This window comes from Hemicordylus capensis, chromosome 9, assembly GCF_027244095.1.
Source record: "Hemicordylus capensis ecotype Gifberg chromosome 9, rHemCap1.1.pri, whole genome shotgun sequence".
NCBI lineage: Eukaryota > Metazoa > Chordata > Lepidosauria > Squamata > Cordylidae > Hemicordylus > Hemicordylus capensis.
Window position 1 is genome coordinate 7,721,721 of NC_069665.1, and position 25,793 is coordinate 7,747,513.

At 46.8% G+C, this 25,793-nt stretch overlaps 1 protein-coding gene across 5 annotated transcripts in view; it reads left to right on the forward strand.

Annotated features, from left to right (window-relative positions):
* The window catches only part of ESRP2 (epithelial splicing regulatory protein 2), an 85,180-nt gene that overhangs the window by 51,188 nt on the left and 8,199 nt on the right, over positions 1-25,793 (forward strand). For 4 of the 5 annotated variants that reach the window (XM_053270401.1, XM_053270397.1, XM_053270400.1 and 1 more), the window contains 8 exons: positions 3,096-3,206; positions 4,609-4,741; positions 5,840-5,882; positions 6,521-6,822; positions 10,948-11,169; positions 13,090-13,288; positions 16,266-16,479; positions 17,153-17,330. In XM_053270401.1, the coding sequence (XP_053126376.1) occupies positions 3,096-3,206; positions 4,609-4,741; positions 5,840-5,882; positions 6,521-6,822; positions 10,948-11,169; positions 13,090-13,288; positions 16,266-16,479; positions 17,153-17,330 (1,402 nt within the window). Of the gene's footprint in view, positions 1-3,095; positions 3,207-4,608; positions 4,742-5,839; positions 5,883-6,520; positions 6,823-10,947; positions 11,170-13,089; positions 13,289-16,265; positions 16,480-17,152; positions 17,331-25,354; positions 25,467-25,793 lie in introns of all 5 variants that reach the window. The other variant, XM_053270398.1, reaches the window with a different exon arrangement.

The following is a 25,793-nucleotide window of genomic DNA, read 5'->3' on the forward strand; positions in this document are numbered from 1 at the left end:
ATAAATAAAATGAAATAAAATAAATAATATAATGCAGCCCCTATGAAGGCAGAAGCAGCAGAGAGCCAGGAGAACTTTCTCCTCTGCTCTGTGCAGGTGCCTCCACTGCTCCATTACTACTTCTCTGGAAGAGGTCATGGAGCTGGTGGGTGAGTTCATAGGGGCCCCCCTCTAATGATGTGCCTCTGTGGATATCCACCAAAGTATATGGACATGTTACCACTATGTTATATCTGGTCCAAGACCACGATAAAGGATTTACTTACTACGGACATGGTTTCCTTTAGCCTCCAGCACCCTTTTGGAGGATGAAGGCCATTCTTAAGAACAGACTTGTTAAAGGCACAGTTGTTCTGTTTTTGTTTTGTCTCTTGTTTTGTTTTAATTCACGTTAGTTGGTTCTCAAAAGAAACGGAACCCCAGTGTTCTCAGGAAAGTTCTGCATGTAATCAAATCTGATGCATTCTCCACTCAATAAATCTAGTTTCCCTAAGCTGATGTTGACACACCTGTTCATCTTGTGAAACTTGGATGAGCTGTTCCCAGAATAATGAGAACGGCTAGATGACACAATGATATCTGACTGACACGCTGAAGTCAGTCGCTGTCGATCGCATGACGGGCTAGCGCACATGGTCGGAAGTGCTGTCGTTTCTCATAGCATGTCCCTATTTTCTTCCAGTCCAGAGGGATGGGGGAAGTCAGCAGTCTGACTGTAGACTGTGTTGCAAACTGCAGGTGGAAGGCATGTAAGAAAAACCTACTCACTGCATCAGATTGCGTGGTGAGGTTCAGGGCGTGCTGGGTCACGCGAGGGGCTTTGCACCTTTTTCAGCAATAGGAGGGAGATGGGACAGCTTCCTGGTGGGGGCAACTCTGTGGGTCTGGGAGCCCTTTCTGGATTTCCTGGAAGTCTCCTCCCTTGCAGACTGTCGGATTCTATGGGTTGCTCCTTCTCACTCTGGCCAGAGTTGTGGATGGGCGTTCACAGGCTTTGCCCCCTTGCTGTTCTTCACCCTCGCCATGTCTCTTACTGTGTCCATTTCATTGGGCTGGGCTGGTGTGAAGCACTGTGTGTGGCTCTTCTGATGAGTGAGGAACTGGCTTCTGGGCTGGCGAATGACACTTGCTTCGGTGGGAGTGAGGGGCGGGTGGAGTGTGCACCTGTAACTCCATCCTTTCCCCAAAGGTTTGGAGGGCTTCTTGGTTTGTTTTGTCTTCCTTTCGAAACAGAATTTACTGAGGAATTAAAACGGGCGTTCCATACCGAGCAAGGTGTGATAGGATAACATCCAGCATTTCATTCCATTGACTTCTTTTTCTGAAGGCAAATGGTCGGATTTGATTGTATCTCTCAAAACGTATCCCTTTTCAGTCCTCCAGAATGAGTTTTGAAGGAGTCCTCTGTTCTGCAGCACTGCCAGCATTACAGAGCTGGATCTGCACATCAAGGGGGAGATGGGTTAGGTTTCGCAGGAGCCACCTCAGCAAGGTGGGGTCTGTAGGCTCCCCTCCTAGCTATCTCTGAAGGCTGCATCCCTTCCCAAGCCCTGAGGCAGGGATGCCCAACCCTGTGTCCACAAAGGATGATGGACTACAACTCCACAACATCTGGAAACCAGTGTTCTCTGTAACAGGGCAGTCCCAGATGTTGTGGGTGACAACCCCCATCTCCTTGGCTGCAGTGGCCTCTGTCTGGGCATGATGGGAAGTTGCCAACAATGCCTGGGGATGCCTGTTTCAGGGAACGCTGCTGGAGACACCCTGCCTTCAGGTGAACAGGTCTTGCAGCCACCCTGAGCATTCCCTCTCTTTCCAAAACGGAACCCTGACTGAGCATCCGAGCAGGAGGAGGGGGGGAAATGCAACCACTTGCCTGCCTGCTGCCTCTGCTGCCCAGGCCTCTTCTTAAGGAAAATCCAGAACTGCACAGTGGTATCTTGGGAGGATTCATACGCCCCTATAACACACACCTGTGCAGTTCCTTTCTCTGTGCACACATCCTTTGTTGCCTGGCACTTAAAGATCTGCAGGGAGTGGGATAAAACCCTCAGAACTAGTGCAGACAAGTGTTAGATTGATTGGTGAGGGCTCTGTGGGTGGGGGAGTCTGCAGCAAGGAAGCATCGGTGGGCGGGGGGAGTAGAAATGGGTACGTTTGATCAGGGTCTGGGTTCTAGAGGAGCCCAGACTGCTCAATTCATTCTTTTCAGTACCATCAATCCCTTTTTACACTATCTAACAATACAACTTTTGCATGACTTGGAGCTTCAGAATGTCCAGAAGTTCTTATAACTTTTGGGGGCACTGCACATTTAGTGTCTGGTTCTTTTTTTAAAGGCCCCTTTTCTGCCTGAGCGAGGGAGCTTGCGTCCGTCCCCATCCACCCCACCATATGCATGTTGTACATGCGCCAGTGACATCCCTTGTGCATGACATTGCATGCAAGGGGCATGGCCTGAGCTCTGGGGAGCCCACACGAATCCCACAGAGTTCATTCCCATCCGGCATTTGCTGGCTGGGTGCATTGATTTCCCATTCCCTTCCTCGCTGGAGGGAGAAAGGGAAATTCGTGCATCTAACCACAGGGAGGGCCGGGTCAGGTGGCTTCCGGGAGCTGGGTTCTTTGAACCCTTCTGACCTATAGCTCTACCCCTATGCCTGTCAGTGCTTCCACTGTTACCTCTGTGCTGTGTGCAGGCAGTAGGTACGAGTGCAGGCCTTGCCGCGTGCCGGGATGTGGATGTGGTTTGTGCTTCTCTCCCCTCCCTGCAAAAGTCTCTGGCTGTGCAACCCTCAGTGACATATTCCTGACAGCAAATGGGGCTTTTCCAGGGAGGAGGGAGGAATGAATAATCATGCCTCCCTTCCCCAGATGCTGCAAGACAAGCTTTTAACGCGGCAAGTGAGTCTATGCATTTGCTGGCCCTCCTAAGGCTGTGGAGAATGTCCGCCATGATTTTATTTTTATTATTCCATTTCTCAACAAAAAGGGTTCTCAAAAAAAGTGCCGTATGTAGCAAACAGTAAGGAGGATTGTAGAGCCCGTGGATTAGCCGCTGATCTGACCGGTCCTCATTTTGGTTCTTTCCACAGTAGTAAATCGGAAGCAGTGGACAGCGAAACAGTCATACGGGCCAGAGGTCTTCCTTGGCAGTCTTCCGACCAGGACATCGCTCGCTTCTTCAAAGGCCTTAATATTGCCAAGTAAGATGGGCTCGTTCTGCTGTATAATGCCGCTTCCAGGATCCAGTGTTTGCTGCAGAATCTTGTGCCTGTTGTTATATGCCTTGCTTATCTGATTGCGGCATTCCAGGTGCTGGATGGGGAGAGGCGGGGAGACTCTTAGACTTATAGCCTTGGCAAACTAGCGAGCGTGTGAGGCAATAAGTCAATTCAGTTTATAGAACAGACCGCCTTTCTGCCTTTTCACATGTTCCTTTATTTCTTGATCTGGTGTATTCCCAAACATAGACCAGTTCCTTTCACATGTTGTAGAAGGTGGAGGAATCTGAAGCAAGTAAGACATTTGGGAGAGTAAAGGCCAGGGCACCTTTCCTTATACGAATGCATCTGAACACCTGTCCTTAAATATTTTATTCAGAATTCCAAAAGAGACTATTTCATTATCCAATATTTTTTCTCCAAATTTTCAGAACGGGGGTGGGTGGGGGCGATTTCTGGGACTTTTTCCAGACTCTAGGGCGCTTTCCAGATTAGACCCTGCAACAGGGTCACATCAGATCTCTGAAGTGTGCTTCCACACTTCCTGTGTTGTGACTCCGCAGTCTGTATGCAGACAGCAGGGTGCCGTTCACATTTCCAATGCCTTGTCTCGAATTTAATTGCTGCAATATAGAGCTAGGGCGTCTTATATCTGGCCTAAGGAAGTTGCTGGTTTTCCCCGGGTTGTTAGTTTCCGTGAGACTGCTCCCCGCTGCTGTTTATGTTTTCAATGCACCTTGCCTGAACGGTGGTATTTTGTGAGCAGTTACTCTGGAAAGCACCCAGGGGTTGGTTCTCACAGGCAACTGAAGAAGGCTTGTGTCTGGACTGTACCAGTTCGCACTGCAGATCAGAACTTGCATGATTGAATATTTTTCAGTCCCCAAACATTCCCTGCACATAGAAAATTAGCGAGTCAGCAAGAGGGCTAAGTTAGAAGCTTCTTCCTGAGATGCTAGCTTTCAGTGTGCAGTAATGATGAACTGCAGTTGTTGAACTACAACTCCCATCATCTCCAGCCATATTGTGGGAGTTGTAGTTCAACAACAGCTGGAGAGCCAAGGTTCCCTACTTGGCTACCCCTGTTATAGAGTTTGCAATTGAGTCTACCACCAGATCTGCTGTCTTTGAGAACCAGACTCCGGTGCTAGTTTTGACCATGGGGGAAAAGCAACATGACCCAGCACGCTTTTAAGATTATGTGTGCTTCTGATTACTTTTGTACACACACCTCAAGCTTTCCTTGAAATCAAGCTAGCCTCCACTCATTTTCTGGAGAATGATGGAGTAACATTCTTTGCAGCATACGTAGAAAGTGTGAATAATGCCTGAAGTCCGTCTTGTTGAGGAGTTAAGTCTTTCCCCCCCATTTTCTTCTCTCTAGAGGTGGTGTGGCGCTCTGTCTCAATGCCCAGGGAAGGCGAAATGGAGAGGCCCTGGTCCGATTTGTCAACTCTGAACAGAGAGACCTGGCCCTGGAGAGGCACAAACACCACATGGGGAGCAGATACATTGAGGTATGTGTGCTTGGAAAAGGGTTTGAATGCTGCCAGATACTGCTACAAGGCTCTGAAGATTTCCCCTGAGACTGAAATCTGGAAGTGCTAGCATGTTGACTCTTCAGCCTTTCACATCGGGCTTGTTTTCTAGACCCCCAACCATTTTTATTGCCCTCCTTTTTGAGCCCGTCCCAGTTCATCTACATCCTTTTAAAGTGTGGTTCCCAGAACTGAGCATGGTACTCCAGATAGGGTCTGACTAGTGTGGAATAAAGTGGAATTGTTGCTTTTCATGTCTTGGAAACGGTGGTTCTTCTAAATAGCAATAGCACTTAGCAGCAATAGCACTTACATTTATATACCGCTCTATAGCCGAAGCTCTCTAAGCGGTTTACAATGATTTAGCATATTGCCCCCCCAACATTCTGGGTACTCATTTTACCGACCTCGGAAGGATGGAAGGCTGAGTCAACCTTGAGCCCCTGGTCAGGATCGAACTTGTAACCTTCTGGTTACAGGGCGGCAGTTTTACCACTGTGCCACCAGGGGCTCATCAACCTGACATCATGTATTCCTTTTTTGCAGCTGCACCACATTGCTGGCTCAGGTTGAGCTTGTGCTTGGGTACAGTTCCAAGCTCCTTTTCACATGTGCCACTGCTAAGCCAGTTATCCTTCACCCATCATGCATGAACATAGGGGGTCATTACAGACTCCAGTCAGGAACTCTGTACTGTTGGACCCTTTTGCTATCACAATAACACTTAATCCAATTCCATATTTTATTGCATTGGAGTCAGTTGTCAAATACATCTCCTTTAGATTTTTTTTAAACTAAATGATCTAATTGAATTATTATATAATATTTATATAATTTTAATATATTTATAATATATAAATGTATAATATTAAATTATAATCCATTGTGATTAAGTTGAAGTCCCTGTGGCCCAATATTAGATAAAGTGCGTTAAAATGTTGGAGGGCTGAACATCTATGTCGAAGCAGAAATGTCTAGGGGAGATGCTGTGTATAATTCCAAATTTAATAGTATCAACTATCATGCTAATAGGTTTTTTAAATATTAAATACGTGTTTCCCCTTTTTTTTGCTTCAGGTTTACAAAGCAACTGGAGAAGAATTTCTAAAGATTGCTGGAGGTGAGAAGAATTTTAGAACAAACCTATTAAACTTATAATTGCTTCCTATAATTTGGACAAAACAGTAGTAAGAAATATATATACTATAAACATTAGTGTGCGAATGGTGTCGATTGTATTTATTTCATCATCGCTGGAGATGGTGCTTTTACAGAGTAACAAAGACCAGGAGCTGATATCATAATCTCTTGGTGATATTATCACAAGATGTTGAGGATTTAGTAGTTGGTAGTACTTAATAAGTCACTTTAAGTGGCGCAGCAGGGAAATGCTTGACTAACAAGCAGAAGGTTGCCGGTTAGAATCCCCACTGGTGCTGTATCGGGCAGCACCAATATAGGAAGGTGCTGAAAGGCATCCTCTCATACTGCACGGGAGATGGCAATGGTAAACCCCTCCTGTATTCTACCAAAAGAAAACCACAGGGCTCTGTGGGTGCCAGGAGTCGTCACCGACTCAACAGCACAATTATTCCTTTCCTAATAAGCATTAGGCCACTGTAGCTGGAGATGATGCGAGTTGCAGTCCAAGCACATCTGGGGACCCAAGTTTGAGAATTCCTGTTTTAACAGTTCTGCTACTCCACTTCTTCTCCTAGCCAAAAGGCCAATGGTTCTCCCGTCTCCACTTTCCATTAGGTACCTCCAACGAAGTAGCCCAGTTCTTGTCCAAAGAGAACCAAGTCATCATCCGGATGCGAGGCCTGCCGTTCACAGCCACTCCCGAGGATGTGCTGGGATTCCTGGGACCTGAGTGTCCTGTCACCGGAGGGAAGGAGGGACTTCTCTTTGTCAAGTACCCAGACGGCCGGCCTACAGGAGATGCTTTTGTCTTGTTTGCCTGCGAAGAGTATGCACAGAATGCACTTAAGAAGCACAAGGAGATCCTGGGGAAACGTTACATTGAACTCTTCCGAAGCACGGCGGCCGAAGTCCAGCAGGTTGTAACCCTCTCCAGTTCTGGTGGTTTTCTGTCAAAGGCTTTGTGTGTCTGTCACAAGGAACTTCAATGCAGTTTGAGCCAGGTGTTGCCTGCAATAACAAAGAACCCGTCCCCACCACTCTCGGCTTGTGGCTACTCCTTGGAGTCTGTTCCAGGGTCAGCTAGCATTCTGCCATGGACCAACACTGCTTTTCAGCCGGGTCACATGACTCTATGCTGGTGCTGCAGCGAAATTGCACCACGGTCTCATGTTTGACAGGAGCAAGCTGGATTCTCAATAGCTAGAGGGGTCACCAGCAATAGGGAGCAGGTTCAACCTTCACCCCAGTGCAGGTGCCGAACCAGTGTTGCCTCTAACAGGGATTTCCAGATGTTGTTGCCTACAACTCCCAGAATCCATAAGCAAAAGCCATTGCAGCGGGGGATTCTGGGAGCTGTAGTCAACAATACCTGGGAATTCCTGTTAGGGAGAATACTCTCCCCAACTCCTTTGTTTTTTAAAAGAATAAGTGGATTCTTTTCCTTCTAGTTACTTTCAGGGGCGGGTTTCTTGCCAGTCAGTGTAGACAATATTAAACTAGATGGACTGGTGGTCTTGACTCTGCGTAAGGCAGCATTGTATTCCGTCTAGTAATCTCTTGTGCGTTGTTTTTGTCCCAGTAGGGATCCTGCAAGCTGTTCTAAAACAGGCAATTTCCTTTGTTCCAGAGGGGCTAGGAGGTCAGGCCTATCTGACCATTCAATGGCCAACCATTTCACCTGAGACTGCAGCAGACCCGTATTATGTGGTGTCGGGTTTAATTATTACTTTTTTGCGCAAGTCTGGCTGAGAGCTCCTTTAGTTGAAAAGTGACACATAAATTGTCCGACACATTATAATGCAGCTTTCCACAAACAAACCTTTGCCCATCATAAAGAGAAGCGCTTTGCTAGCTTATCATAGCTAGGAAGTACTTTTGATAAGTGCATCCTAAAGATGGCATCAACCCCACTCGGAATTTCTGTTTGTGTTCATTTGTTGCCGGCCAACCTGTGGCTGAAAAGGTGTCTGCAGGTACCCATAAACATGAAGAGCAGCAAGCTGTTTGCACTGAGCCTCAGCGGAAGTCTAGTTGTGGAATATTCACCTTGCCTCCAGGCACTCTCAGCCCATTTAGTTGAGGCTTCAATGTCTATCAAACCAAAGCAAAAGGGCTGGCTGCTGCTATTTCTGGGTTAGGCCTATTCAGCCAAACTAGTGGGGAGTAGAGAGCATATGCATGATCTGGGATTTAATCCAGGGACTTCTCTGTCTTAATGAAAGTTGAAAAATTAGGAAAGTGCCTGGTCCTCCAATGGTCCCCGTGTGGCTACAGCCATCATACGGAGTCAGGCTTTTGGGCTGTCTAGCCCAGTGCTATCTACTCTGGATCACAACTCTCCATATCTCGAGCAGAAGGCCTTGCTGGTATCCTCTCCCTGTAGGTAGATGTGTCAGGCACTGGAACTGGGACCCTTTGCATCTTAGGCTTTCTGTCTCTCCTTTTTCTCCCACCCTTCTTTAAGGAGCTTAGGATAATGAACATGGAATTATACCATGATATCCTTCTTACAAACCTCTGGTGGTGTGTTTAAAATGGTGCATATAAGATACAGATAGTCTCATTGATTTAAATTATTTCTTCCCCATATTTTTAAATGTTCATAAATATTCAAGACTGTTTGCAAAACAAAAATAAGAATGCTGTTAAATACAAAAGGCAAGAGCATGGTGTTAAAATGGGCTGAAATTATTCATTTATTTATTTACTCATTCATTCATTCATTCATTCAATTTCTATACCACCCTTCCAAAAATGGTTCAGGGCAGTTTACAGAGAGAAATAATAAATAAATAAGATGGCTCCCTGTCCGCAAAGGGCTCACACAATCTAAAAAGAAACACAAGACAGACACCAGCAACAGTCACTGGAGGGATGCTGTGCTGGGGGTGGAGAGGGCCAGTTACTCTCCCCCTGCTCAATAAAGAGAATCACCATGTTAAAAGGTGCTTCTTTGCCAAGTTAGCAGGGGCTAGCAGTTAGCAAATAGCAAATACTGAAACTACAAATATGGAACTGTGCTTTACAGCCCATAATAACTGGTTGGACTTTCTCAGAGCACAAGAGAAGGCTATCTATGCTGCATTCCAGAGCAGTCAAACAAGAAGCAGCATGTGATGGTACCAGGGGCTCTCAACCTTGGGTCCTAAGATGTACTTGCATCATCCCCCCCTGCAGTGGCAATCGTGGCTGTGGATGATGGGATTTGTAGTCCAACATCTGGGGACCCAAGGCTGAGAACCGCTGGGCTAAGAGAGTTATTGTAGCATCAGCATTCTGGGCTGATCAAGCCGCTTGAGTGAACAAGAATCTTTCCAAGCTGACAGCCATCTTCTCTGCACTCCTAGCTGGCCAGCCCTCCCTGCCAGGGTCCCCCCTCCTCTGTAATTAGCTTTTGAACAATGGGCCCCACTCCAATTATCTGTCTGGTTTCTGTCTGTGGGGAGAGACCCAAGCAGGAGCCACTGAGAACGGTAACCATTGGGAATGGGGAGGTGAGGGTGGAGAGGGAAGGGTAGGTAGGGGAGATGAGATTTCCCTCTGCTTGTTAGCCTTTGCCAGATGTTTGATAGCTTCCTGCAGGTGGGAACTGGTTTTTACAAGCAGTAACCACACTTCAGGGTCCCGCTCTGGATGGTCTGGAGGCATTTTGATTATACACAATAGGTGAACAGGCGTAAGGGTGTGTGTGTGTGTGTGTGAAATCTGTTGTATTTAATCAACATGCTGGCATGAGAAACAAGCCTGTAGCTAGGCTAAAAGTCGGGGGGGGGCAGAGGGAAGCTTATCTGCCGTCCTTAAGTCAACATTCAAGCAACATACAGTTATTTAAAAACTATTTGTTAAAAAAAATTGAGGGCAGAGAGAATTTTAGAGAGATGGGGCCTGTCCCATCCCCTATTTCCCCCCACCCCCTCTGTCCTCCAATTTTGGGGGCTGAGGTTCTGGTGAGAAAAATGCAGCAATTAACCTATGTTGTTGAGGTTTCCTTTTTTCCTTCTGCATGTTCCAAACTAACTTTGAAGATATGCTCCATTTAGGGCTGGTTAACATGAGCAGGGGTCTCAGAAGCTGCTGGTTTGAGGTGGTGGCCCTGGCTGGCAGTGAATGATCTCACTGTCAGAATAGAGTTTGAGTGTCCATGCAAAGTATCAGCAGCTCCCTTTTGTAACTCACGTGCCGACAGTCTGATTCAACCAAAATTGCAGCACGTGGGAGGTATAGTTCTGTGTAAGACTTGCCATGTTAAAAGAAGTGAAAAGTAGGCTACTTAAAACATCTTGTTTTATAGTCTGGGGGAAAAGAAGATGGGAAAAGTCGGCCAGTTTCAAGCAAATGACATATTGCTTGAAACTGGTCTTGCATGGACTGTTCAGCTGTGCATGGTACAGAAAGAATACATTCTGACTACTGTATTTACTCAAATCCAAGATAAGTTTCTCCCCAGTTCTTTTCTGTTAAGTAAGTGTGTGTGTGTGTGTGTTTTCATCTTCTTGAATTCAAGTCTTATTTTGAGGTATAACCTGTATATCTGTGTTTTTATGTCTTTAAAAAAAGTTGTTGTACACCGCCCAGAGCCTCTGGATGGGGTGGTTTATAAATGTAATAAATAATAATAATAATAACAATAATAATAATAATAATAATAGCCACAGAAATCACCATCAGCCAATTACAAAAAGCAGCTTTACTGGGAACAGCCTACATTCTGCTAAATCATTGTAAACCGCTTAGAGAGCTCCGGCTATAGAGCGGTATATAAATGTAAGTTCTAATATCTATAACAGCAACAACACTGACAATAAAATTCAGCCATCCCAGGTCCTTGGGAAGGACTTGATGTCTGGATAAAACAAACCAGTCAATAACACCTGCCTGACTGTGTAAATAAATAAATAAATATAATAATAATTATTATTATTTAACCTCTATCTTTTAAGGCATTGTCTTAAATGCAGAGCCTCCTTCTATTCAGGTCAATGTGGCATGTATCTCACGGTGGTGCTCATCCTTCTTCTCCCTGGCTCTTTCTTTGCCAACAGGTCCTTAACAGATACATGTCAACTCCTCTCATCTCCACACTGCCCACCCCCATCATCCCTGTCATCCCGCCTCCGTATACCATTGCCACCGGCAGCGTGAGAGACTGCGTCCGGCTCCGGGGCCTGCCTTACACGGCTGGGATTGATGACATCCTGGAGTTCATGGGAGATGCGACTGGAGACATCAAGCCGCATGGAGTCCACATGGTCCTCAACCAGCAAGTACGCAGCCTCTAGATAGATGCCGGCCACGTTCAAGGCTAAAGGAGAGAGTGGATAGTGGCATGTGGCAACAGGAGCTACTTGAAGGTTTCTCCAAAGGAGGAATAGATAGGCTTTCTGTTTTTATCTCTTAAAGCAGAGCTAAAAAGAGAGAACCTATAAGGCCGCTGGGCTGAGGATGATGGAAGTTGTAGTCCGGGGGGTACTAGTACCCCTAGGAGTACTTGAAGGGCTCACAGGGGGTACTCAGAGCTCTCCTGCCTCCCCATTCTGTAGCTGTACTGTTTGTTCCCCACCTGAGGATTGCCAGCTTGAAGCTGATGCTCTACTGCAGAAGGGGAGGGACGAGGGTCAAGACCCCCCCCCCCGCTCCTGATTGGCTGGCTACGTGCTGAAACTCAGCACATGCCCCTCGCTTCAGCCTGACTGACAGGCTTCAGGAAATCAGCACTGAAAAACAGCACTGGAATGATTAGGACAAGTAAACATGTCATCTATCTATCTATCTATCTATCTATAAGGTGTACCCGTGCCTAATCCTGTGCGTGGCAGCTCTCGCGAGATTTCCTGGTAGGGCAGAACAGAGCAGAGCACAGCAGGGGGAGCCTCTCTCCCAGCCAGCCTGCTAAGGAGGGAGGGAGGTCAAGGAGGAGCCACTGCGAGCTGCCAGGAGAGTGCACGTCGGCTCCAACCACCCGCCTCCTTGCGTGGATGGCTGAGCAGGCGGTGGCACGGGCGGCGAAACCAGGGCTGAAGGGAGAGGGGCTGAGAATGAAGTGGCTGAAGGGAGCCGGATAGAGGCACATTTGCTCTGCGCTGGGTCAGCTAACTGCTTATGAGTAACTTAGAGAGTGTATGTGAGCTCGTGACTGCAGTATCCTGACTCCCTAACTGTAACACTCAAGTAAGTGTGTGTGTGTGTGTGTGTGTGTGTGCGCGCGTGCATTTTCTCTCTCTCTCTCTCTCTCTCTCTCTCTCTCACTCACTCACTCTCTCCTATATCTCTAAATGTGGCTTACATCCAGACTAAGTTACTCATAAGTGGTCTTAATGGGACATATAATTGTCCCATTAATTTCAGTAGGAATACTCATGAGTAACTTAGTCTGAATATAATGGAGAGGCCTTTCTCATAAGTTCTGTGTATACACACTCCCTAATGAAACCTCTCTGGGGTCTCTGAGCTGAAGGTTTGAGACAGAAGAGATACAGTGGTGTTTTTTTAAGGATTAGGAACCCCTATTGAAGCCCAACAACATTCGGGGACACTAATTTTGAGAACCCCTGTGCCGTATTTACCTGAATAGAAGGTGACTCTGAATTTAAGACAGTGCCTTAAAGGACAGAGGTTAAATACAGGTTATATTTATTTATCCTGTATTTATCCAAAATAAAGAGGACTCTAAATTTAAAAGGCAAGAACAAGGATAAAACCTTGTCTTCAATTTGGGTAAATACGGTATTAAAGGAGCCAAGCTGGATTAAATTTTTAGGTTTTAATCTCTGGCTTATTTTTAAATTGTTAAATTGTCTTAAGTTTTTGTATACGTTTTTAACTTGTTTTATGCTATTGTTAACCGCCCAGAGACGAAAGTTTGGGGCAGTGTACAAATTTGATAAACAAACACATAAATACAAATATTGTTGAGGCAGAACACTTCAGGGAGTAGGTGTGCTCAGCTGCAAATGAGAAGGTGACAAACTGCTAAGGACAACAGTGGGGGAAAGTCCAGGGTTTCACCATAGACAGTTTTCCTAAGGTGTCTACTATGCGCTTTTGGGGACAAGGAACCGTCTTATTCATTATTCTATGTAAAATGCTTTGCAAACCTTTGTTGAAAAGCCATACATAAATAGTAGCAGTGATTCTCAGCTGCTGGCCGAGGTGTCTTCTTTCATTGTCCGGTGTCTGCCTTTTAGGGCCGGCCATCTGGCGACGCGTTCATCCAAATGAAATCTTCTGACCGGGCTTTCCTGGTGGCCCAGAAGTGTCACAAGAAGATGATGAAGGACCGTTACGTGGAAGTGTTCCAGTGTTCAGGAGAGGAGATGAATTTTGTTTTAATGGGTGGCACTTTAAATCGTAGTGGCTTGTCTCCGCCGCCATGTAAGTTACCATGTAAGTTGCCAGATCTTCTGCGCTCTCTGCTGCTAATGGCCTGGGCCTGGTAGGTGCTCTGGGCTGCTTTGCCCTCCTTTTGGTCTTGGGTTGTGCCGGGGTTTGTAATCCTTCCTCTATGGGTTGGAAGCTGGAGGCAGCCACTGACACAGTTAAAAGGGTTTCCATTAGGGCTGTCAACTGGTTTTAAAGGATTGTAGTTGATGGGATTGCCTGTCTTTTCCACCTTTTTGTTGGTTTTGAATTGAACGAAAACTGGTAAGCTTTTGGTAAGTTACCGAAAGCTCACTCTGGGTGACATTTTGAAGAAGTGTAAGAGAACTTAAGTTCTTAAAAACAGAAGTGATCACCCATCATTAGAAGGAAACACGATCTTGATTGGTGACTTCTTCATATTGTCACATTTTGACACATTACACAGACACTCCCTGCTACCATGTTTGCTCAAGTGGAACACCCACTGTACAGGTGTGCCTAGGTCATGGTCTGAGGCACATGAGGTTTAGTGAAGCTAAGGAAATGTGGTCTGGTCTGTATCTGGATGGGAGACCTCTTGGGAACCTGTTATATGCCACCATGAACTCTCTCATGGAAAAGGGATGGGGTTTAAATAATACTTGCCCTCTGCACAAATATAACATATTAATGCTCCTTTCTCAATCGCCTAAAGCAGGGTTTCTCAACCTTGGGTCTCCAGCTGCTGTTAGATTACAGCTCCCTTCATCCCCTGCCACGACGTGGCAGCTACATCTGGGGACCCAAGTTTAAGAACCCCTGACGTACAGCTTTAGCTGACTGATGCTTGCTGTCCTGGTTCTTTATTACAGGCAGAGTTGCCTCCTTGTTCTGTGTGTGTCTTCCAAACTCTGCAGACCACATGAGAAATTGCTTGGGCTGTGGAGGTCTTAATTTTTATTTCATTTTTTTAAAATAAAGGAAAGCAAATCCTCCTTTGTGTGGCTGTCGGTGCAGCTTCTCGTTATCCTCCCTCTTAGCAGCAGGGAGGTGCTGGTCTTTAGGGACCGCTTGTTGTTCTATGCAAGCATCTGTGGGGACAAGAGCTGAGCCAAAAAGGGGGAGGGGAGAGAGTGATTACACTCGATGGGCTGCGCGGTCCTCATGCTTGTAAACGTTCCTGCCAGTTTCATTGTGCACTGAACAATGAAATCTACGACTTGGTCAGCTGTGTTGGGGAGAATGGCAAAGGAATGGCTTTAAGACCTGGGACTTGACAGCGTAGATCTTACATTTTTTTTGGTTAGGCCGGGTTTATTGCCTGAAGTGGAGGCAAGGAGAGGAAGACACACGGAGGAAGCTTTGGGCACAATCATTTTTGGGTGCCACAGTAGTTCTGCATGAGCTGATCCTACTAGCCTTAATTAGCTGCAGTGGGTATCTGAGTGCGTACAGCTGTCTGGAGACTAAATCCGCAGGGAATGGTGCACCGAGAGAGCAGACAGAAACTCTGACTGGAGTATTTGATGAACAAGCCCGTGCCAATTTCTAATACTTCTAGCAGGAATGCTCCCCCATTTAAAACCTATCTATAATGAGGGCTGGAGACTTGTTGTTCTTAAAATGAATGCTTAGATTTTTCAGGATACTGTGGAGGAGGCTGGTGTAATGCTTGCTCCTCTGGTGGTGTTGCCCTGGATGGGGAGGATTCTGGTGGGAGGATTCAGTGGGAAGGTCTTCCTTGCCTCTCAGTTTGTCCAGGTGAATTGTAGAGGGCTGTTTTTCCTCTGGGAAGTGCTAGTTGGGAGGGCAGAGGAAGAGGCTGAGAGGGGAGAGCTGGTCTTGTGGTAAAGTAGAAGTAAGTAAAGTTGTGTGTCGACTCCTAGCGACCATAGAGCCCTGTGGTTGTCTTTGGTAGAAAACAGGAGGGGTTGACCATTTCCATCTCCCGTGCAGTTTGAGATGATGCCTTTCAGCATCTTCCTGTATCGCTGCTTCCCCATATAGGAGTTTCCTACAGCTGGGAAACATACCAGCATAGATTCGAACCAGCAGCCACTTGCTCCCTAGGCAAGTTACTTCCCCCCTGCGCCATTAGGTGGTAGCAAGCTTGAATTGTCCCCTTTGCTAAGCAGGGCTTGCTTTAGTTTCCATTTGAGTGGGTAACTACATGTGAGCACTGTGCGATATTCCCCTTGGGCAACAGGGCCATAGCTGAGTGGTAGAGCATCTGCTTTGCATGCAGAAGGTCCCAGGTTCACTCCCTGGTAGCATCCCCAGGAAGGGCTGTCATTCAGTCACCTGTAGCGTAGACCAGAGGTCCTCAACCTGTGGTCCCCCAGAAGTTGCTGAACTACAACTTCCATCATCCCCAGCTGCAGTTGATTGCAGCTGGGGATGGTGGGAGTTGTAGTTTAGCAACATCTGGAGGACCATAGGTTGGGGACCTCTGGTGTAGACAATACTCGGCTAAGTGGGCCAAGGCTAGGACTCTGTCTCAGGCATAATAAATAAGCTTCCTGTTTGTAGGTTTGGGAGAGTTGTGCAAGAAAGCAGAGAAGGGGAGGGAGAGCTGTGTGGGTCCCTTTTTAAAACTAGGCTAGCGGAGAGATTGGGAACGTGCTTGTGGTTGCTGCTGTCGGAAACGAGAACCAAGTATAAGCACGGTGCAAACCGCACCAAGAATTCTGAGGCACAGCAAGGAAGTAACTTGCCTAGCAAGCCAGAGGTTGCCGGTTCGAATCCCCGCTGGTCTGTTGCCCAGACTATGGGAAACACCTCTATCGGGCAGCAGCGATATAGGAAGATGCTGAAAGGTATCACCTCATATTGCGCGGGAAATGGTAATGGTCAACCCCTCCTGTATTCTACCCAAGACAACCACAGGGCTCTATGGTCGCCACGAGTCGACACCGGCTCGACAGCCCAACTTTACTTTACTTTTAATGAGGATTTGGAACGGGTAACTGGGCCAACGCCAGTGGGATATGCCTTGTTCACTTGTGGCTTGCTTTTGCCTTAGGCCTTTCTCCGCCGGCCTATGCTGCGTTCCAGACAGCCGCCGCCGTTATCCCAGCAGAAGCAGCAATATACCAGTCACAAGCACTCTTGCCGCAAACCAGGAACCAGCAGGCTTCAGCTGCTGCCGCCGCCGCTGCCGCCGCCACTCCAGCTGTTGCCTACTACCCAACACAAGCGGCACAGCTTTATATGAACTACACAGCTTACTACCCCAGGTATGGGCCAGGCTGGAGACTTGGCAGATGGCCAACCAGCCCCGGTTAGAAGACTGTGAGCAAATGGGAGCCCACCATTGCATGAGGCAGGCTGTTCCACTGTCCAACAGCTCTTGCAGTTAGGGAATTGCGCCTAGTGTCTAGCCTAAATCTGCTTCCTTGTAATTTTGACCCGCTAGTTCTAGGTCTGCCCTCAAGACCAACACAGAGAACCAATCTGCTCCTCCTTCTCCTGGGTGTCAGACCTTAAGATATCTGGAGGTGGCTGCTCTCTTCCCCCGTTGCCTTCTCTTCTCCAGGTTAAACGCAGCCAGCTCCTTCGCCCAATTCTCACAGAACCTGTTTTCCAGAACCCCTCACCATTTTTGTTAACCTGCCCCTGAACCTATTCCAGTTTATCAATCTCCTCCTCAAAACGTGGGGGCTGAGAATTGTGCAATACGATTGCAAGTGAGAACTGACCAACACAGAAAAGAAATGAACTTTTACTACTTATGGTCTGGACACTGTGCCCCGTTTAGTGCTGCTCAAGATTGCATTCGCCTTTTCAGCAGCTGCGTCACACTGCTGGCTCAGGATCACCTTTTGTGGTCCACTGGAGTCACCAAGTGCTTTTACCTAGGGGTCTGTGTGAGCCAGCCCTTTGCTCCAACAGTCTGTCTTTCTCTTCCAGCCCTCCTGTATCCCCTACCACAGTGGGGTATATTGCAGCCTCCCCAGCTGCAGTTGCTGCTGCTGCCTCGGCCACGCACACTCCAATGCTGCCCCAGCCTGGAGCTCTTGTTCGGATGCAGGGATTGCCCTATAATGCTGGAATGAAGGAAATCCTCAGTTTCTTCCAGGGCTATCAGGTTAGTAGCAGGCACTCTTCCCCTCGTCTCCCTCTTCGTTAGGGAGGAGGACTGCTCTTGCGGCAAGCATGAATTGTTCCCTGTGCTAAGCAGGGTCCATCTTGGTTTGCATTTGGATGGGGGACTATATTTGAGTACCGTAAGATATTTCCCTTAGGGAATGGGGCCATAGATTAGTGGAAGAGCATCTGCATCTTTGCGTGCAGAAGGTTCCAAGATCCCTCCCTGGCAGCATCTCCAAGGTAGTGCTAAGAGAGATTCCCGCCTGGAACCTTGGAGAAGCCTCTGTCAGTCAGTGTAGACAATACTGAGCTAGATGGGCCAAGGGTCTGATTCAGTATAAGGCAGGATCCTATGTTCCTCAGTGCTTTAGGTTCCAAGTTCCCTCCCTGGCTTCTCCAAGATAGGGCTGAGAGAGACTCCTGGCTGCAACCTTGGAGAAGCTGCTGCCAGTCAGTGTGTAGACAATCCTGAGCTAGATAGACCAATGGTCTGACTCAGTAACAGCAGCTTCCTATGTTCCAGTGTAGGGAAAAGCTTATAGCAGAGTTGCAGCCTGCTACACCTGGCCGGGGCAAAGAAGGGCATTATCAAACCATTGTGAGGGTGCCACTGGGTAGGGCTGGCTTCCTCGTCTTGCAAGAGGCATGCCTTGGACTTTATGAGTCGGGGCTGATCCTTCTGCGAATGTACCTTCTTGCTTCTTGAGCGCTGCTTGCACAAATGCATCCTTCGGCGGCTGCAGCCTTGCCATGATGCTCTCTGGTCGCTCCAGTCCTGGGTGAAGGACAGAAGCCAGCAGTGAGGAGGTGCAGCTCAGTGTGATTGTGCCTTGACCCTCCAAGGCAGGGCTGGAGCCTGCCAGTAACTGGGTCCCACGGCCAGCATGGCATCTAGTCTAGTGTCCATCCTGTAAGGGCTGCTTTTTAGCAGGTTGGGTATTTTCCCGTGTAGGTGCCCTCTTGTGGCGAGATCTGGTGCTGTGCTGCTTTCATCCTTTTAAAAGTTATTTCCACTCCCCTCCCTGCAATGCCTCCCTGTGGACTAAGCATTTTACCCATCTTAACTGCTCCCCTACCTTCCCCCATCCTGCCCCCAAAGTATTTTAAATGATTCACTGATGCCAGAATCAGTTCTTGAAGTTGCCTTGTGCTGTGTGCAGTTGAATTATCTCACTGGTGGTGGTGCAAAGAACTTGACTCACCTTATTTAGATGCTCTCATTTGACTGGCTGCTATTTATGGGGTGGGGAGTTGAATTAATGACAGGAGGAGGTTATCAAAATGTGTGGTCCTAACCAACCTTACAGGAGCCAGGCAACTGGTGCTGGGTGATGCTCTTCTCCGCCACTAGAGCGCCAAGATGCCACCTGGGCTGGATGTACCTTTTAGGCGATGAGAATTCCACTTCACCATGGCAGATGGTTTGCAGCTATTTTTTTACGTAGCTGAAATGTAGATTCAGACACTTGGCTTAGTGAGGGTGGCTACCACTATGGGGTAGTAGAAGGTGGTTCCAGTGGCCGCTGCTGGTGTTTCCTTTTAGACTGTGAACCCTTTGGGGACAGGAACCTTTATTATTTCTATGTAAACCGCTTTGAGCACTCTTTTTGGTCGAAAAGCAGTCTCTAAGAAATAACACTGTGATGGTTCTATACTAGCTTCCCCCATCCCAAGTCTGCATTTCAAGTACTGTGTTTCTCTCTCTCTCTCTCTCTCTCTCTCTCTCTCTCTCTCTCAATCTCTCTCTCTCTCTCTCACACTCACACACACACACACACACACACACACACACACACACACACACACACCCCAAGAGCCTGCTGCTCTTGCTACGTCAACTAAAGGTGCTGATAAGTTGACGCACACACAAACACGAAGACATTCTTGGCAAAGAATGAACTTTTGTGCATTTCCCCCCAAGGGCAGATCCAGTAACTGGCCATTGATGTTTGTACTCTCTGATTCTGAAAGCTGGAGGCTATTGCAGCTATGTGGCTGTGCGCCCTTAAACAGAATTGAACCACGTGTGGGCAACAGTGAAATAAATGTCCCAGTTTCCCCACAGCCCTTCTGACATAAAAGTGAAAGATCAGTATTAGCTTTTGCCAGAGGTCCTGGTGCAAAGTGCCATTGTGACTGTATTTTAAAATGTTCTTTTTGATATTTAAAGAGGAGGGTGACACAGAGTATGCATTCCTTAAAAGTTGGAGGCTGTTGAGATACGTCTGATTGATTGAATGAATGATTGAATGTATATACTGCCTAGTATAAAAATCTCTAGGCAGTGCATAGAGACAAAACATAAAATAGAACACATTTAAAATTCATAAAAAGATAAAAATCATAATAGATAAAAACACATTAAGTCACACAGCATGGAAATGCTTGACTAACAAGCAGAAGGTTGCCGGTTTGAATCCTTGCTGGTATGTCTCCCAGATATTGGGCAGCGGTGATATAGGAAGGTGCTGAAAGGCATCGTCTCATACTGCGCGGGAAACAGCAATGGTAAACCCCTCCTGTATTCTACCAAAGACAACCACAGGGCTCTGTGGGCACCAAGGAGTCGAATTTGACTCGACAGCACACATTACCTTACCTTAAAAACACATTAAAAGACATTAAAATTTTAGAAAAATTAAAATACAGGTGAAACTCGGAAAATTAGAATATTGTGCAAAAGTCCATTAATTTCAGTAATGCAAATTAAAAGGTGAAACTGATCTATGAGACAGACGCATTACATGCAAAGCGAGATAAGTCAAGCCTTAATTTGTTATAATTGTGATGATCATGGCGTACAGCTCATGAAAACCCCAAATCCACAATCTCAGAAAATTAGAATATTACATGGAACCAACAAGACAAGGATTGAAGAATAGAACAATATCGGACCTCTGAAAAGTATACAGTATACTGTGCTTGATTGGCCAGCAAACTCGCCTGACCTGACCCCATAGAGAATCTATGGGGCATTGCCAAGAGAAGGATGAGAGACATGAGACCAAACAATGCAGAATTGCTGAAGGCCGCTAATGAAGCATCCTGGTCTTCCATAACACCTCATCAGTGCCACAGGCTGATAGCATCCATGCCATGCCGCATTGAGGCAGTAATTGCTGCAAAAGGGGCCCAAACCAAGTACTGATTACATATGCATGCTTATACTTTTCAGAGGTCCGATATTGTTCTATTCTTCAATCCTTGTCTTGTCTTCTTGGTTCCATGTAATATTCTAATTTTCTGAGATTGTGGATTTGGGGTTTTCATGAGCTGTACGCCATGATCATCACAATTATAACAAATTAAGGCTTGACTTATCTCGCTTTGCATGTAATGCGTCTGTCTCATATATCAGTTTCACCTTTTAATTTGCATTACTGAAATTAATGGACTTTTGCACGATATTCTAATTTTCCAAGTTTCACCTGTATATGCAAAAGAGGTCCAAGTTCTGGATGGTCTCATTTTGGTAGCCTTCATTTTCATGTTGCTTTTGTGAATAATATGAGATTGTGAATTGGCCACAGAAATGGGGGTGGGGAAGTAGTCATGGGGTTCTGAAACTTGGGTCTCCAAAAGGCCAGTCTTGTGGTAGGGAGCATGAATTGTCCCCTCTGCTAAGGAGGGTTTGCCTCAATTTACAGTTGGATGGGTTATCACATGTGAGACCTGTCTGCTTTGAATGTAGGAAGTCTCAGGTTCAATCCCTGGCAGCATCTCCAGGTAGGGTTAGGAGAGACTCCTGCCTGCAACCTTGGAGAGCTTCTGCCAGTCAGTGTAGACAGTGCTGAGCTAGATGGACCAATGCTCTGACAGGCAGCTTCCTGTGTTCCTACAACTCCTATCTTCAGCTGCAGTGGTCATCAACATCTGGGGACCTAAGTTTCAAAACACCTGGACTAGAGTGAAAGACAGCCCAGACTTCTGGGACAATTGGCCATAACCTTCTGAGGGTGCATATAGGAGCACCAGTCTATCCTTGTGTCTCTGAGCTGAATACCTTTTATATGCCTGGCTTTGGTGATTGGGATGGCAACCAGTTCAGTCTTAATAGTGGAAGTGCTAATAAAAGGACCCCTGGAATTGGCCTTGGGGTGTGGCAAGAGGGTAGTGGTGGTCAATCTCCTCTCGCCATCCAGCAACTTACTGGAGTTGCCAGTGAATCAGCCTAAGCTGGTAGTCCACAAGTTTGCTTGTGTGCCTATACTTGCACATGTTGGTTCTTTGTGGTGCATTGACAGCTTCAGAAGTAAAAGTGAGTCGGTTTCCTTCTAGCATACAGCATCTTGGTTGCCTGGAGGGAGTTCCTTGCTCACTGCAGATAGACAAGTGACTATTTTCCAGGCCTGAAAGGAAGCAGAACCCATTTTGCTCCTAAATTGCTCCCACCTTTCTCTGTGCAATCCGATGTCAAACACTGGCCAGCTATTGTTTTCAAATCACCATTTGTATTTGATATGGAGGTTTCATCACTTTATGTTTGGAAGTGGATATTTAACAGGATTTGCCAGGTGACCTGCAATGGTATTCAGAGCATGACAGCTTACAAGACTTCATGTTTGATGCTTGCTAGAAAATGCCTGATGCAAGTTGGAGGGCCTGAAAATCCTCATTGGGTTGCCTAGTTAAGAAGGGGCTAGTCCTGTCTGTGAGGTCTTGGCTTTCCTGTTTTACTTGGTGCAATCTGAAGACCACCTGTTCTCTAGATTCACCGTCACTACTGTTGCCCAACCCGATGGTGTAAGACAGGGATTCTCAAGGCTGGGTCTGCAGATGTTATTGGACTTCAACTCCCATAATCCCTGGGCCCAGTGGTCTTTGGTTGGGGATTATGGGAGTTGAAGTCCAAGAACATCTGGGGACCCAATGTTGAGAACCCCTGCTGTAAGGTAGCTGGTTGTGGTAGCTTTTACAAAGAGGGGAATTCCTTGACAAAAGCAGAGAGGGCCTTCGAAGTGATGACCTAAAGATAGCTGAGTTGTAGCCATGTATTTGGCTGTGATGCTGATATGTGGGGCTTACAAAAGTTTGAGGGGGCCACTGAGCATAGGGATAGCAGCCAGCTTTGGATGGCTTTCAAAGGGAGTTAGACAAATCCACAGAGAACAAGTCTGTTAGTGGCTATTAGCCGTGATGGCTATAATAGAAGAGAGGGCATGCCAGTTCCCTTGGAAATAAAAGGTTCCTTGGAAGAAGAAGGTGGGATTGTTCCAGGGCTGCAGCATTTCTGATGTTCTGAGAAGCAGGAATGGATGACTAGTGGGCACTGTGTGCATTTGATTCTTGGAGTTGTTGAGGTCATTGGGAAGAGAGACAGAACAAAGAGAGAACCCCCCAGATTGTCTTCTCCAGAAACTTGCACTAAAGGGGTTCAGTGCTGCTTGGGGACCCTTCCTGAAGATGATTTATTTACATTCAGCTCAGATTTCAATGGGCAATTCTGTGAGGCACCTACATGGTGTTTAAACACATTGTCTGCAGACAGCACTAAGAAATTATGCAATCTCTGAAAAACCTGTGTTTTGTGCAAGTTAGAATAAAAGTGGTCCTGAATAGACGTGAAGTTCTCATGGATTGTCAGTAGATAGCAGCAGGTGGCGCTAAGAAATTGTGTGACATCTTTAAACATCATCTAGATACCCCATACAATCTCCAGTTGAAATCTGACAGTGAAATAAGTGTTTGGAAGAGTCCTGGGCTTCGGGGCTGCTGGTGATTCTCAGTGGCTTCTGTTTCTGGCTTCTCAGTCCCTCTAGAGCTGCTTCCAAACTTCCTACCATTCTCTCTGCCCTTCTCCTCACCTCCCTTAAATGGACACATGCTCTCTTCTGACTCTCATTACTCCATTCTTGCAAGAGCCCCAGCCTGCTGTCCTGTCTGGGACACTTATGAGATCCTGATTGCCAGAAGCGGGGAGTGGGCAGCTGCTGTTCACACCACTCCACTTCAGTGCCAGGTGCCAGTGCTACCACTCTGTCTCTCTCTCTCTCTGTCTCTCTCTCTTTGGGCCTTGGTGAGTCATCTCACTGCACCTACATGTTTTAAACTTCTTTTCAAGTTTCCTGTATCTACACACTCAACCCATTTTATGCCTGTTCTTTTCTTTCTCTCTCTCTCTGCACGACTATGCAGTACCATCCATTATCTCAGTTTTCTCCACTGCCATGCAGCATTTCTTTGTGCTGATTTATGACAGATAATCTCCATGCTCATGACCGTGACTAATCATGGGATCAAGATCTACCAGATCATTTGAATTCAAAAGTCTGAAAATACTATATGGACAGCAGAGAGAGAGGTCATTATGGCTGCAAACGGTGTGTTTGTATTAATTCTGTCTTGTATTACAGCAGTGTCTGTCTGCAAAATAGAATGTCTTCCGTGTTCCACCTTGCCTTTAATCTGGTGGTTCTCAGGCCTGACTTGTGTGTGCAGCAGAATGAAGTGGTAGACATTATAGCTCTTTGCTGCAGCCAGGGAAATACATTTTTTGGATGATCCTCTATTTGTAATATGTTAAAAGACCATATGCACACAAGCAGAAATTGAACACAACAAAGAGCAGGCTCGACTCAAAGCTTTTCCTCTGCACTACTTTACTACTCCTGAGAGATTTTCACATGGGGAATTTTTTTTTTTTAAAGGGGGAATATCTCCCCATCAGAAGTGGTACATTTCCCCCTACCACTTCAAAATTTACCATGTGTGTAGACCAGGCCTCTCACTAGTCTCTAGCTATGTGGCGTCATTATGTATGGAGGAGAGCTGGTCTGGTGGTAGCAAGCATGACTTGTACTCCTAGCTAAGCAGGTCTGCCCTGGTTGCATATGAAAGGGAGACTTGAGGTCTGAGCACTGCAAGATATTCCCCTCAGGGAATGGAGCTCCTCTGAGAAGAGCATCTAGGTTCCAAGTTCCCTCCCTGGCAGCATCTCCAAGATAGGGCTGAGAGAGATTCCTGCCTGCAAACCTGGAGAAGCTGCTGTCAGTCTGTGAAGACAATACTGAGCTAGATGGCCCAATGGTCTGACTCAGTATATGGCAGCTTCCTATGTTTCTATATTGATATATGCACAGTGTCTGTAGTGCAGCCACAACACTGACAAATTCTCTACAAGTTTGGTTTCTTTGGAAGGCAGTTTCCCCACAACCTCTGGCCATTGGTACCATCTTGGGGGATGAATGCTCATAGTGATTTTGGGGGATTTCTACCCCGCTAGAGATGGGGGAAATGGGTGAGAGCACTGTGGCACTTACAGCTTTCTTGGTGTTATCATCCCTTCTTTCTCCCTACCCACAAACGATTAGCATAAAACTGCAGCCATATTTGCACAGAGGAAAAGGTTAGAGTCGTGTTTGGATCAGAGTTAGAGCAACAATTAACACATTCTTGAACTCCCTCCATGGAGTAATCTTTGGGGGGCATTCCTGCCCATTTTCATATCCATTCCTCTGACAATATCAGTAATGTTTTATAGTAGCTTTTGTGTCCTTAAAGGCTTTTAAAACACACTTGGAAATTAGGTCACTGCAGGTCTGATGGTCAGGACAATCAAAGCATGGCAACACGCTGAAAGTTACTGCAATGCTATTGCTTATTTTCCAACTCTAGGGGGTTGTCAAAACCACCGTAAACATTCATCTCCCCTGATGGTACTGCTCATGTACTAAGAGATCCAGCTGTTCACAAACTCTGCTCGAAGTTGCTGATTACCCATAAGCACCCATTTTCTCACCTGCACTCTTGGGAGTGGAGCTTATGTCCAGGGGAGAGCACAGGCGTTGCAGGTAGGAAGTTGACTGGAAACACCAGGGAAAGGATCGGAGTAGCAGTGTTAGGCTAAACACACCAGCGACCCGACTCCAGAGGAAGTATCTTTTGTACGTCCTTGTCTTCCACGGAGGATTGTAGCGGTCCCCCTTTCTCGTGAAGTTTGCAACGGCTGCTCTGTGTGCCTGGCTGGCACAAGAAGACCTGCTCCTTCTCTTGCTGACCTTATATCTCACGCTTGCACTGTAGTATGCCCCCGACGACTACAATGGCCTTATTCAGTTCAACGATCAAGCCAGGAGTGTGTTACAAGCGCCGAAAGAGTGGGTCTGTTTGTAACTCTTTGTAACCTCCAGTGAAGGTAAGCATGGCCTGGCAGAAATGGAGCCTTCGGTGGTGAATGGAGACGGGGGCCAAATGATGGGCTGGGTGTCGTGGACGTGATTTTTGCATCCCCCTTCCTAGCCTGCGGTGGAGACTTGGCTCGCTAACACGCTCTTGCTTCTGCGCCTTGCATGAATTGACTAACCCAGTGGTGGTGTTGATGATGATGGCGGCTGATGATGGACCATGTGTATGCCTCTAGCTTGGGGGAATGGCGGGGGATTTCGGGGCTGCTTGGGCCACTCTTCTCTTTCTTTGGAAAGATGATCCTCCTTAAACAAGTGTGGTTTTGTTTGCTACTATC